The sequence below is a fragment of the Chelonoidis abingdonii genome, chromosome 3 (genome assembly GCF_003597395.2).
Source record: "Chelonoidis abingdonii isolate Lonesome George chromosome 3, CheloAbing_2.0, whole genome shotgun sequence".
Classification (NCBI taxonomy): domain Eukaryota; kingdom Metazoa; phylum Chordata; order Testudines; family Testudinidae; genus Chelonoidis; species Chelonoidis abingdonii.
This window is the reverse complement of record NC_133771.1, coordinates 157354134-157369073: the sequence shown is the minus strand read 5'-3', so window position 1 is coordinate 157369073 and position 14940 is coordinate 157354134. Positions and strand designations below refer to the sequence as shown.

General features: G+C 42.0%; 1 protein-coding gene across 1 annotated transcript in view; it reads right to left on the bottom strand.

Annotated features, from left to right (window-relative positions):
* DNAH8 (dynein axonemal heavy chain 8) overlaps positions 1-14940 on the bottom strand; it is a 621721-nt gene that overhangs the window by 140579 nt on the left and 466202 nt on the right. Inside the window, exons 62-68 of the mRNA XM_075064269.1 lie at positions 13825-13947; positions 11071-11201; positions 10508-10661; positions 9795-9959; positions 9075-9301; positions 8459-8577; positions 5088-5191 (exon numbers count right to left, since the gene is read on the bottom strand). Coding sequence (XP_074920370.1) covers positions 5088-5191; positions 8459-8577; positions 9075-9301; positions 9795-9959; positions 10508-10661; positions 11071-11201; positions 13825-13947 — 1023 coding nt within the window. The remainder of the gene's footprint in view (positions 1-5087; positions 5192-8458; positions 8578-9074; positions 9302-9794; positions 9960-10507; positions 10662-11070; positions 11202-13824; positions 13948-14940) is intronic.

Below are 14940 nucleotides of genomic sequence, written 5' to 3'. Positions count from 1 at the left end.
CTAAGGACATGATGGACAGAGGCTACAACAAAGACCCACAACAGTGCCACATGAAAATTAAGAAGCTCAGGCAGGCCTACCAAAAAGCCAAAGAGGCAATCGGCTGCTCTGGGTCAGAGCCCCAGACGTGCCCCTACCACTGCCCCACCCTGTGCATGGACACCTGCAAGGGGGGAGTCTCATGCAACAAGGATGAGGATTTTGGGGATGAGGAAGATGAGCAGATGGAGGAGGATGAGGCTAGCACACAGCACGCAAGTGGAGAAACCATTCTCCCCAACAGCCAGGAACTGTTTATCACCCTGGAGCCAATACCCTTCCAACCCTCCCGAGAGGGGCTCACGGAACATGAAGCCAGAGAAGGCACCTCTGGTGAGCGTACCTTTGGAAATATAATGCATAGGTTAAAAGCAAGAGCGTTTAATGATTAATTTGCCCTGAAGACTTGGGATGCATTCGCACCCAGTACTGCCTCTCCTTTTAAATGGCCAATCCAATGAGTGCTTGGCATAGGAAAGGAGGGTGCGGCTGTTTGAAACCATTCCCACATGTTATGAAGGTTCAAGAAGCTGAAAGACTGTGGCTTACCATCGATGCCTGCAAGCCGAATTCTGTTGCCTGGCCCTGCGTGTGTGATCTCTCACACCAAACTGGCAGGCCCTCAATATAAGAGGCAAAATATGACCTTTTACCAAAAGCATGTGCTATGTAATGTTAACAACTTGTTTCAATGTGAAAGAGTCTATCCATTGTTCTCTAAAATGTGCCTTTTTAAATACTACTCTCCCTTTTTTCCCTCCTACAGCTGCAAATGTGTCAACACTCTCCCATCATCTCCGTCCCAGAGGCTAGCGCAGATAAGAAGGTGAAAAAAAACACACTTGCGATGAAATATTCTCTGAGCTCATGCAGTCCTCCCGCACTGAAAGAGCTGAGCAGAATGTGTGGAGGCAAACAGTGTCAGAGTCCAGGAAAGCAGAAAATGAATGCAAGGACAGGAGGGACAAGTGAGATGAGAGGTGGTGGGAGCAAGAGTAGAGGTGGCGGGAGCGCGATGAGAGGAGACAGGATGCAATGCTGACACTACTGGGGGATCAAACCGATATGCTCTGGCATCTGGTGGAGCTGCAGGAAATGCAGCAGGAGCACAGACCACCACTACAGCCCCTGTGTAACTGCCCGCCCTCCTCCCCAAGTTCCATAGCCTCCTCACCCACATGCCCAAGAACACTCTGAGCACCCAACCACTCCACCCCAGAGGACTACCCAAGCAACAGAAGGCTGGCATTCAATAAGTTTTGAAGTGCAGTGTGGCCTTGTCCTTCCCTCCTACCCTCATCCACCACCCCACCCGGTGCTTCCCTCCTCACTCACCCTTCCCGGGCTACCTTGGCAGTTATCCCCCTATTTGTGTGATGAATTAATAAAGAATGCATGACTTTGAAACAATAACTTCTTTATTGCCTCTGCAAGAGGTGATCAAGACGGGAGGGTGGCTGGCTTACAGGGAAGTAGAGTGAACCAAAGGGGCGGGTTTTCATCAAGGAAAAACAAACAGAACTGTCATACCATAGCCTGGCCAGTCATGAAACTGGTTTTCAAAGCTTCTCTGATGCGCAGCATGCCCTGCTGCGCTCTTCTAATCACCCTGGTGTCTGGCTGTGTGTAATCATTGGCCAGGTAATTTGCCTCAACCTCCCACCCCGCCATAAATGTCTCCCCCTTACTCTCACAGGTATTGTGGAGCACCAAAATAGGGATATATGTTCCATCTATCGCTCCACCACAGTTAGGGAATCCCATTGCAGCAAAGCCATCCACTATGACCTGCACATTACCCAGAGTCACTACCCTTGATAGCAGCAGCTCAGTGACTGCGTTGGCTACTTGGATCACAGCAGCCCCCACAGTAGATTTACCTAGTCCAAATTGATTACCAACTGACTGGTAGCTGTCTGGCATTGCAAGCTTCCAGAGGGCTATTGCCACTTACTTCTCGACTGTGAGGGCTGCTCTCATCTTGGTACTCTTGTGCTTCAGGGCAGGGGAAAGCAAGTCACAAAGTTTCATGAAAGTGCCCTTACGCTTGCAAAAGTTTTGCAGCCACTGGGAATCATCCCAGACCTGCAACACTATGTGGTCCCACCAGTCTGTGCTTGTTTCCCAGGCCCAGAATCAGTGTTCCATGACATGAACCTTCCCCATTACCATCATGATGTCCAAATTGCCAGGGCCCGTGCTTTGAGAGAAGTCTGTGTCCACATCCTCATTGCTATCATGATAGCGCTGTCGTCGCCTCCTCACCTGCTTTTGGTTCTGGTTCTGCACATACTGCAGGATAATGCACGAAGTGTTTACAATGCTCACAACAGCAGCGGTGAACTGAGCAGGCTCCATGCATGCTGTGGTATGGCATCTGCAGGAGAGCAGGAGAGCAGAGTTGCAGCAGAATCAGTGGATGACGACGGATGCCAAGAGAAAAAATATTTATACTGAACGATGAGAGGACCTGCGAGGTGGATTCATGGCACCAGGAGAGTAGGAGAGTAGAGTTGCAGTGGAAGCAGTGGAAGACTACGGTTAGCACTGCGCACATTTCCCGAGTACCCGGGAGCTCATGATAGACAACATGGAGAAATTCGCTGTCGAGGCAATATCAGCAGAGCAGAGTAGCAGCAGAAGCAGTGTATGACAATGATGGTTTGCAGTCCTGATGCATCATCTGCTGCCAGCAGCACCCAGGTGTCAGTGAGCTGAGCTGAGTGGGCTGCATGCTTGCCGTGGGGTGGTGTCTGCGCGGACAAAAGGTGCAAAACGATTGTCTGCCGTTGCTTTCACAAAGGGAGGGGTGACTGACGACATGTACCCAAAACCACCCGCGATAATGTTTTTGCCCCATCAGGCACTGGGAGCTTAACCCAGAATTCTAATGGGTGGCTGAGACTCCAGGAACTGTGGGATAGCTATCCACAGTGCACTGCTCCGTAAGTCGATGTTAGCCACGGTAGTGAAGATGCACTCCGCTGACTTAATGCGCTTAGTGTGGACATATGCAATCAACTGTATAAAATCAATTTCTAAAAATCAACTTATAATAAGATATACTTATCTCATAGAGCTGAAAGGGACCCTGAAAGGTCATCAAATCCAGCCTTCTGCCTTCACTAGCAGAACCAAGTACTGATTTTGCCCCAGACCCCTAAGTAGCCCCCTCAGGGATTGAACTCACAACCCTAGGTTTAGCAGGCCAATGCTCAACCCAGGAACAGAATCAGACTACACAATGAAATGCAATGTGCTGTTGTCATGTTGGTCCCAGGATATTAGAGAGACAAGATGTGTAAGGTAATATCTTTTATTGGTTCAATAAAATATTTTACCTCACCCACTGTGTCTCTCTAAGGAAATGAAAGGCATACTGAACTTGTGCTTTTCTTCAGGCAGCTGTTCCAGGGATCTAATCCTAAGTGTAGAAATTGTACTTGGACATTATTGTGTGCTATTATCTTAATTATTTCTATAATACTTACATATGCAAATCACTTTATAGACAAATACAAAATGAAGTCTTGGGCTCAAAGAGCTTTGTTCTGTTTTCTCTTTAGTGTTTTTTTAACTTATACACACATATGCCCCATCCCCAATCCCCAGACACGTGCATGGTTAGTTGTGCGGCTAGGAAATAGTGAAGAAAATAAGGCAAAGAGTAAAGAAAGATGACTGCAGAGAGGTAAAAATGGGGCTAATTTGATAAACAGAAGACTATTCTGCAGAAGAGTAGTTCTTGTATCCTAGATAGTCCAATCTTCTGGATTCTCTGTCTCCAAATGCTGATCAGAAATATTTCCTTCTTCTGACTTATCTATGACTGCCAATTCCATCAAGGACTAGAGAGCAGAGTGATAAGAAAAGCACTGGAATCCCTGCTCTGTCACTTAACAAAGTCAATCTCTTTGCCATAGCAGGGACCAAAGCCAGACAGAACCAGAGGTCTTTGCTGGCTCAAGTATCCCTTGCTTTGCGGGAGAAAAATTTTGCCATTATATTTGAATTCCAAAATGTCAAACAGTCTGTGCAATTTTTTTCCTGAACTGCCAACACCACAAATCTTATAATTATCTGGTGGTTAAATGGAAGCAGTGGAAGCATACCATTGTCTTGTGAGGTGGAGGAAGAGGGCCTAGGCTGTGGAAACAGCCTTAGAATCATCAACATATTCCTCTTTTCCTTCCTCTTTAAGGTCAGTTTCCAAGAGACCATCACCAACGCTGATGAGTAGTGTGGAGTGTCCTTGAGAAGTGAAGATGCTACATCTGCTATTATGCCAGAATAATTTGATTCCCCACAGAAACACTTTCATTAATGACAGATCAGGCTCCTCTGTGGTCTCTTTGCTGAGCATCAGTTTTAAAATTATGCTTACATGCACAACCCACTGGACCAGCACTGTGCAAGATCACAGGGACACTTTACTTTGTTGTTGCAAAACAAGAACCACTCAAACTTGAGTTTTCTTTCTGGACCTACCATATTAAAGCTGAGAAGAACCACACAATGACACAGAATTGACTAACACTAAAAAGGTCTAGCTATTGAATATTAACAAATTGTCTTAATTTAATACATATAACTTAACCAAAATTAACTATTAATAACCCTCAAACCAAGCTGTATTACAACAAAGAGCACTGAAACAAGCAATGAGACCTGCTGCTAATAGAGGATAGAAACTAGGGAATGCCGAGCCTCACAATTCTTTATATCGTTTTTCCACCATCTTCCTCCTCAGTGGGTTCTACCATGGTAGCTTTAGTTTCTGTTGGGGCTCCTCAGGTGCCTCACTGGCAGGGCTACTCTGGAGCCTGCACTGAAGTAGCATACACAGTTACCCTTCCCACATCCCCTCCTTGGGATGTTTTGGGGTTACACCCATTTCCTGCAAGTTCCTTAATAAAGAGGATATTGTGGACCTTTTACACTATTACAGTTCCCCCATTCTTTTGTTCGTTTGTTTGTTTTGTTTTTTTGCCGCAGAGGACATTAAAGTGAATCTACATTACAAATATATTTAGCAGCTAAGTACATACTTTATCTGCCTTTACAGAAGCCAAAGCCAGTTCCTTTTCTTTCACTGCCAATTCCAGAGAGAGTTTGGCAACAGATTCACTGGCTTCCATCAGCTTAGAGAGACCTATCAAATATAAGATAATCATGGCAGTTCAGAAAGATGAAGAACAATGCTATATTTTTGATAATTCCCAACCCTTCTCCAATCCGTCCCCTAACATCCACCCTCCAATTATTCCCCTCTCCCATTCACCTGCCCACTAGCTCACAGTCTCATACTCTGGGCTTCTCATCCAATCTTAGTCTCCTTCGCCTTCATTCTTCTCAGGACCCTTGTCCTAGTGCCCCCTTCCCTGTCTCCTAGTCCATGTCTTCTTGCCCAGCCAATCTCAGCCTCTTTCAACTCCTGGCCCCATTTTTTTGCCCCCTGCCAGATTCCACTTCCAGTCTCTTCTCCCTACAAGGGCCCTTTTCTCAATCTGCTCCTCCCACCTTTCCCTAGTCTGGCTCTTGTCCCCTCTGCATTCAAGTCAGGAATCTTTCTTCTCCACATTGTATAGATGCCAACGGGGTGACACTGAGAGAACAGAAGAGACACTCTCTCTGCTGTCAGTTCCAATGCCCAGCCTCAGCAGCCATGAGCTGCAATTGCAGGGAAAGTCATGCTCACCCCCAGTAGCCTGGGGATGGCAAATGTGCACTTCAGTTACATGCAGGAGCTGAGATAGACTGGAGCCTGTTAGTGCAAGTGGAACCTTCAGAGATTTTAACAGCAAGGCTCTAATAAATTCCTATTAAGCATATGCAAACTATGTTTTTTCAAGGTCTTATAACTTGACTGAATTTGGGCAACTTTTCATGGGAACAGCAAAGGGCACATCCCTGACACAAATGTAACTCCACATGCTGAATTTCAAATCCCTACTCCAAAGCACGGAGGACTAGATCTTCTCAATTAAATACCTGTAAGAATTTTTTTAATATGGCAAAATAATTTATTTTTTCTAGTCTCATTCTTGCAAACAGTGGACCCATTTTGACTATAACTTTTCAAAAAGTTCGAACTAAGTGTCACGGGGCAAGTGCACTCTGTCCCTCCTTTGGGGTGGAGGAAGGGACATTATAGCTCTGCATATGAGTCTATCAGACCATTCTTTGCCTCAGGGCAATATAGCCTAGTGGCTAGAGTCAATAAGGATGCCCTTCCTCTCAGGACTACATGGCCTAATAGCCAGAATCAATATAGCTGCCTTTCCTTGCAGGGCTGCATATTCTAATGGCCAGAGTCATTACGGCTGCCCTCTCTTGCAGGGCTGGATGGCCTAATGACCAGAATCAATATGGCTGCCCTCTCCTGCAGGGCTGAATGGCCAAATGGCCACAGTCAGTATGGCTGCCCTCTCTCACCAGGGAGTGGTGGTGGCTGGGGAGGACCCTGTCACAGATAAGTGTACTCAAAACTGGGTCAGCGGGGATCCAACCAAAACACGCTGACTTAGTGCCTAATCCTACAACTGGATCAATGACTCATTCCCCTGGGCTACTTCCTACCCTGTCTTCCAGTGGCATGGTCCATGTGTCTCCAGCCTGTGGTGCTTCCAACCATTCCAGCACCTCCTGGGTGTGTGTGGGTAGCTGGGTATCTACCCAGGTCTCAGCAGGCTTGGGCCCCCTGATCTGGGGCTCCGGCAGCTTCTTGGTGGGAGCCTGCATTGTGTGTCCTCTCTCCTCAGCAGTCCCTCCTGACTGAGCTGAGTTACTCTCTTTTACACTAGCTCTCCATTTGGAGCATGTCCAGCTGGGGTAAGGGATTGTGGCTTTCTCTGCCCAGAGTACAGGGCTAACCCCTCTTATCCAGTGCAGCATACGTGCACACCATCACACTGATGCAGACACCCAGCATGGAAAATTTCCACCCAAATAGTTAAAGTATGGCAAAGTTATAAGAAACTAAAAACACAGTCTTATAATGGGAAGTATCTGGCAACCTTAATAATAGGCAGCACTGCCAATTCTGCCTATAGTAATCATAGAATCATAGAATTGAAGGGACCTCAAGGGTCATCTAGCCTAACCTCTAAGTGAATGAACTTAGGGCTTTCAAAAAAATACTATGAGCACTAGCTTCAGACAGAAGAAGCATGTAACCTCCCTCACACTTCTGCCTGTCTCAGACACTTCTCCAGCCACGTTCAACACTGTAGCTAGGGTAGGAGGCAAAGTGACAGTTTGTGCTGAATTCTCACTGCTAATGCAGAAACTTCAGAGAAAGGATTGGAGTGGTTTTAAGTTGCCTCTTCCACCCCCAAGCCAGTCAGTCAGGTGTTCTTTCTAGCCATTTTCAACTTCCACATTCTGTTACATAAGCTAATTTGGGAATATTAAGTATTTATCTTTAACAGAGGGAACACTCATATAGATGATTAAACTAGTTTTAATGCAGTATTTGTACCACTCTTATCCTACCAAGGGACTTGGCCAATTGATGTTACTACCTGTCATACAACATGCACTCACCGCTGCAGCGCTTCCTGTTGGTTACCTTAGGAATTAGCTCATCCCAGCCTCAGAGCACCTCCTGCTGGCCAGTCTTGTCTTTTCATTATCAATCTCCACCACTGTAATTCAGGCCTGGCATCCCTCCCAGCCCGTGGTGCCTTTTCTCCTGGGTACTGCTCTGCAGCAGTGCCCACACACTTGGGGTCCTCCCCTCCCCAGGGAACCCCAATCCCCTAGGCCCACTTTGCTTCAGTGACCCACAGCCAGTCTTCACCTAACCCATTCTCTCAAGGGCAAACTGCAGTCTGAAATGGCCACTCATCATTGGCAAGGGGATTGGACCAGCTGCCTCTTCCTTCCCTGGCTGCTTCCCCCTAGCCCTAGTACCTCCTCCAGCCCTGACAGCAAGTCCTCTGCCCTGGGGGTTTGCCAGGCTGGAGCTCCCCCCACTCCTCCTGCCTTTCCCCAGCACTGTGCTGTCTAAGGTACTCTTTGCTTTTTCAGACAGCCAGGTCCATCTCTCTCCAAGGCTGGAGAGAGACTCACTACCCCTTCTGGTCTGCCCTCTTTTATACCAGCTTGACCAGCTCTGATTGGAGGCTTCCTGCCTCTTCCCTATTGGCTCTCAGCCCCAGCCTTCTCCAAGGGCTGGTTTTTAACCCTTTCAGAGCCAGGGTGGGGTGACTGCCCTGCTACACTACCACATATAGTACTCTGAAGTAACCATAGTTTGAGTTACAAGGTTTAACATACACCTTTCAGGTTTGGGCTAATTGACTGTGATACAAAAGGGGAGTCATCCTAAATGATCTGTGAATGAGAAGCCCAACAATAAAACAGAGGTCATCTGGGACCATATCTAAGATTTATCTTTATTCCCTATTCATCTTACCTATTTGCATGTGTTCTGCTTGTTCATTAATGTTTCCTAGCTTTTCAGAATAAACATCTTTGTAACCATTTATGAAAGAGAGATAAGATTTGGGTGTAACATGAGCTCTTCGTCGATATCTGAAAGGCAGAAATTTAACAAAATTATAATTTAATATATAACTTTCACATAATATTCATTGGAGATCTAAATAGCCACACTACTGTCCAGGTCTTCAGTTTTAACTGAATTATTTTTTGAAAAACAGAAAGCAAATATTATATGGAAAGAGAAGCATTTCATGCAGTCAAAATGCAGCATTCCTTCACAACGATAATATTTAATGTCACCTTTTATGTGCAATTACATCTGTCCTTATCCACACAAGCTATATTAAAGTTTTATTGTATCATTTTTTATTCTTATGCTACAATTGGAATAAGGTTAATGAAGTTGCCACATATTTGTGATTATTATGGATGACTTTTGAATTTATTAAATACAAACTTCATTTCTGTATTAATAAACTGGAAAAGACAATTATTGCTTCATATATTATAGTGCCATAAACATTATTCCATAAATAGTAGTAATATTTTTGTGGTTGCTCAATTTTTAAATTTGTACAAAATGTTACCTTTGGAAATAATTCTCACAGCTCTCAGAAACCATATCATGAAAGAGGCCCATAGTTTCTACTACTTGTGTTTTAACTTCAGAAGAACAAACAATATTAAATTCTGAAAGGAAGTAACTGGCTACAGCAACAAGGGCTTCTTTAGGCCACCGATTGAACCAGTCCATAGTGCAGCCTGATATCAGACCAGGAAATTTCAAAGAACGTGCACGGAACTTCTCACCAACCTAACAAGAGTAACAGTTTTAAAACAATGTTTAATATAGTGTGTGTGATACCATACCTGATTTTATCCAAAACATTAACATGTAGATAAAATCTAAGCAATTTTTTTCTAATTCTTATAACATCATGCATAGTTTTTACCCTATATCTGCATCCTATTCTTTTTTATTATCTTGATATCCTCAATAAAATTAACAAAACAGTATAAAAAAAACTCATATTAAAGATGAATGCTATTTTGTGTTTTAAAACTTCAATTAGTTGTACATTAATTTCAACTAAAAGCTTTACATCCACTAACACTTGCTTTGAGGGCTCTTGTTTTTTTTGCAACAATCAAGGACTTCAGTAAAACCTAAAATACTGAAAAATTGCATTCAATGGTTGATATATGTCCTGACTCTTCAAATTATAAACCTTGAATGATCACATCATGTTTTATATGGGAATATACCCACAGAAATAAACAAGATAGTTATAAAAAAGAAAACTCACTGGAGAAAAGCAGAGAACAACATGCAAATTCTTCTTTGACCGTGATATAAAATACTCATAAAGATTATCAAATGTAGGAGGAAATCGAGGCAGCTCTTTTTTCATCACAGATATTAGTCCTTGTGTAATTTCATCCAACTCATCCCGAGCAAATAAATTGGAAATCTTTATACAAAACCAAAATTGACAGGAAAAGAAAATGCATTAATTTAACTGAATTATAATATATTTTATAATTGTGATCTATCTGCCTCTACAAACACAGACACAATTTAGATGAACTAAGGGCCAAATTCTTCCCGATTTACACTCTATTCAACTTCATTAAAGACAATGGATGTTAAGGAAAAATAAAGCCCTAAATTAGCAAGTTCACCCTTCGGTAATGGTGGCCTCTGAAATGCCCTCCTCACTTATTTTCTCCCTGATGCTTACATAATCTCTCCAAATCAAGTTGACATTGGATCATGGCTGCATGAAGAAATACTGTACTTTTATGAGCAGAAAAAGGTATTCTGGCAAGATACTGACCTAAATCTAGAAATTTATATTGAGATTCAGTTTGGACCCCGAATGTCCCAAATTTGAGATAGTTGGGTTTTAGATCCTTTCTAGCCCTATTAATTATTACAAAAATCAATGGCAATCAGGTATTAAGAGCAAATGTTGAAAATTTGTATTGCTGAAGTATACAGTCATTTTGAGGATCTAACCTCTCCTGAAGATAGCAGATTGTTAAGGTATTCCAGAAATGCTTCATCTTTTATTTCATTGTCAGTGAAAATGAAAGTGATGCCTTTTCCTTCTGCACCAGCTACTCTATATAGAAGTTTTAGATCATCTGTTAGATTGGAAACATTATAGGATCTATGAGGAAAAAGAGAAATTACAAATTTGCTTAATGCACAATACAGAATCATTCCAATTTTTCAAATTATATTTAATATATAATTTGTAGAACGAATCATGACTATAATATCCACATACTTCAGCAAGGACAAGATCCATCTCCCCGTGAAATCAATTGAAAGATTCAGGCACAATTCAGGAAAGCATTTAAGAACGTGCTTCTGAGCTATGATGGGTAGTTATAATTTGCTGAATTAGGGTCCTAGTGAGCAACCAATGATGCATAAATGAATCAGAGTGTAATAATTTTTTTGTTGACTGTTTTTAAAGATAGTGTTTAAAATAAAGATTAACATATTTACATTTCCTCAAAAATATCAGCTTCTAGTTTTGGAGAGACAAACACCACAATATTTTTTTCATTTACCTGGTTAAAGTTATCTGAAATATTCTGTATCCGGCTATAAAAGAGGCTAATCTTGAAAGACTCTGTTTTCCAGAACCACCAACTCCTACAAGTAAAGCATTTCCACATGCAGTCCGAATTATTCGTGAAATCTATGCAGAAAAAATACAAGTAATCTGTGCTGTGTTTAGCTAGTTATAGAAGATGAGCAGAGTTAAACATCTGTTTTACTCCAAATCTCATTTGCGAGAATATTTTTTAAGTCTCAAAGATCAGCAGAAGGACACATGTTTTCATAGAAGACCTTTCCCACAGAGAAAAATAAAGCTCCTACTTCCAAATAAAGCAACGGTATCTGAAGAGATTCATGTGACTCAAGTGAAAGGGCTGCATTTTAAGAACATAGCTTCTAAATTATGAGTTGTATGTGGGATTTAAAATAAATATGTTTAGAATTTGCATTTAATTGTAGATTTAAGATTGAAATTTTCCAAGCTTAATCTCTTAATGAGTGGGACTTGTTAAAAAAATATGCACAAAAGCCATTTTTAATTAGCAGAAGAATGAAAAAAACCCACTTCTACCGTTATAGAAATGTTTGCAATTTTTTTCTAAAAACACAGCTCTTGATTAAAAGGTAGAGAAATGAAAATAGAGCATGGAAATATCTCTCATTACAAAGAAGAGCCTTTCAGTGCTCTAATGAAAACTGGTTTTCCTTTGACCAGCTTATGAGCTTTCAAGAATTGCACTCTGTCCATATAGGTATGAGGCAATTCTCCAAAAAGGGCCATATTTTGGAGTTTAATGTACTCACCTTACACACACCTACATCATATAGAATTTGAAATCTTATATTATGTACATTTAGATGAGGTATAATGTGGAACTGCCAAGAGATGCCGTAAGCCAGTAGGTGAGGTCAAATGAGGGTACCCAAAATGAGAAGGTATCTTTTTTTTTTTTTGCACAGTTCCAGAAACACTGCAGCATGACCATGACTATAGTTTGTACTGTTTAAGTTAACTTCAATATCTTAATGTGGTGTTTATTGGTCAAAGCTAACAAACAACAATATATTAAAAGATGATTATTGGTTTTGCATAGGCAAGTATTTTTTTTCAGAAATAATGAAATTGTTTAGCATGTGGCAAAAATGGTGAATATCAAAAGTTTGCAATACACCAACATGAAATATTTTCACATCACATATTGTCAAAGTATCTCACAAGTGATAATAGTTTTCTATACTGTATTTTCAGTTGAAATTTGCCCAGCAGATCAGGCTCACACTTAAGATTGTGCACCAGCAGCAGTAGATTGCATGCACATAGTTTGTACTGCATACTGGGTTGAATTAAATGTCCACGAATTCCTAATATAATGCTTCTCCATTTGTAAGCTTTTGTACATATAATGTTGCATCTAGTCTGCCTTATAAAAGTTTTTGTGACTGCATCCTAAGGGTGTATCTACACAGGGAAATAGCTCAGAAGGTACTGTACAATCACTATTCCAAACTACCTCCCCATGTTGACACTCTTATTCTACACTAAAGGCACATCTACACTGCACACTACTTTTGGTGGTATGTAGAGTACATCCACTACCCACACCCCTAGCATGGGAAAAGTGTTGACGGAGAGGCCATGCTTAGGTCAGTAGAGTAAGGACATCCCTGAATCCTGTGGGTATGTACCCTACTCATCAAATCAGTGCCTCCCTCATCTGTACCGCTACTTTTAGCAATGTGGTGTCCTCCTGCTTCCCTGCTGCTGAAGCCTTTCCCTAAAGCAGGGAAAGGCTCCAGCAGCAGGAAAAGTTCTGGCAGCTCTCTGCAGCATCAACCTTTCCCTTCTACAGGGAAAGACTCCTGCAGTGCAGAGCTGCCAGTAGCTTTCTAGTCAGTGGGAAAAGGCTTTGGAGGTGGGAGGCAGTGGGGAAAGACTCTGGTGTGCCCCACTGCCAAGCCTTTCCCTGCTGTCTCCCCCCACCAGTCTTTCACTGACATGGGAAGCTACATACCCATGTGGACGCAGACTGCTTTTCATTGCGGCATATAGCTACACATACCCTACATGGCACTGCCAGTAGTGTCCAGTGGAGACGTTGCCTAAGGGTGCCTTTTTCGCAGCTTAGCTTTATCCAAAGTGGCACTCTTAGTACTATAGTGTACACATGGGCCGTTAGTATGGAATAGCTATTATGGTTTAAATTCACACTCTAGCTTATTTCACAATAGCTTCCCCATATAGACAAGCCCTGAGACTTGGCAATTTTTGCTGTTGGCAAACAATGAAACCATTTCTCACTGTTATTGTATAATACGTCTGCCTTCAAAGCTTCCTTTAATACAGTTATTTAATATATATTGTCTTCTTAATGCATAGTTTTACATTTATTTAAAGAGGCTTTCATATTCCATTCTTTACTGATATCTTTATACTGTTCAAATCCTCCCGTATATTCCCCAGATCTTTCTTTATATTAACACCTAACTTTGTATTGTCTTTGCGTGGTAATTTTTCAGATTATGCAGCTTTCTCCATCGACCATATAACATGTGCAAATTGAAAAATACTGTCCCCTTACCAAACCTTTTGAACATCACTCCCTGCTTCCTTCCAAGAACATTTAGCTGTACACACAACTACCCTCTATACCCTACCTGACAATTCCAAATTCAAATTATCAGTTTAGTTCTACTATTCATGTGACTCATGAGGTCTAGTAACCTAAATTAAATGTATTATTAAATGCTGTAAAAAACAAAACCTTAACAAGATGTGTCATTGCATCTTTAAAAAACACCAAATCGAGAAATGATCCCCTAATGGTTTCATTGTATTGCCTCTGGTACGTTTGTAATTTTTCACATAGAAATTCAAAGCTCGGGACCTGAAAGAGAGAGAAAAAAGGCAAGAAAAATAACAATGTTAATAGATAAGTCCTACCATATGAGTATCACTATAAAGATAAAAACACTTATCTGAATAAAATTATGTAGGCAAATTTTTTGGCAAACTCCTTCACTGAATTATTTCCCAGTAACTGGAGATCAATTAAGTTGCTGCATCAATAGACTCTCTCTTTCAGAATTGTGTCCCATTATATAGTCAGGAACTGTTAACAGCATTTAGAATTAAAATGGGCTTGCATGCTCTGACATGGCACATAAACTGCATCTTCACAAGGAATCCAGCCCTTAGCTCCTGCTTTTTTCACTTGTTCTTATATCTAGGACACCGGTGTTCTTATTAGTTCCTTCAAGAACTATTTGCTTGTGGCTTATTTATACTGGGACAGATTCTCAGTTGTGCTGAATTTACACTTTGCACTATTGAGGAAAGTAAGATGAAAATGTGGCTCAAAGCCACATTTTCAGCTCCCTTGATTCTCAGACAGTTGTGGATTGAAACTGTTCTGCAAGCAATTTAAAACATCTTAGAGGCTCAATTTGCTGAGTCACAGAGTTGAAGAAGACTAACCCATTGTTGTGGAGGAGTCTCTGGAGTGGTCTCAGCAGGAATGCAGAGACCAACAATTCATCTAAATTCTCAAGCCCCTGTTCTGCAGACTGATGGCTGGAAATAATGGCAAACATGAGCTTGGAACAATCATGGCAGTATTCCCCTTTTGTGGCTTCTGAGAGCGTCTCATTATAGATGGAATAACTCTGAAAAGACGGTTACTCACCTTTGTAACTGTTGTTCTTTGAGATGTGTTGCTCATATCCATTCCAGTTAGGTGTGTGCGCACCGTGTGCACGTTCGTTGGAAGACTTTTACCCTAGCAACACTCGGTGGGTCGGCAGGGCGCCCCCTGGAGTGGCGCCGCTATGGTGCCAGATATATACCCCTGCCGACCCAGCCGCCCTTCAGTTCCTTCTTG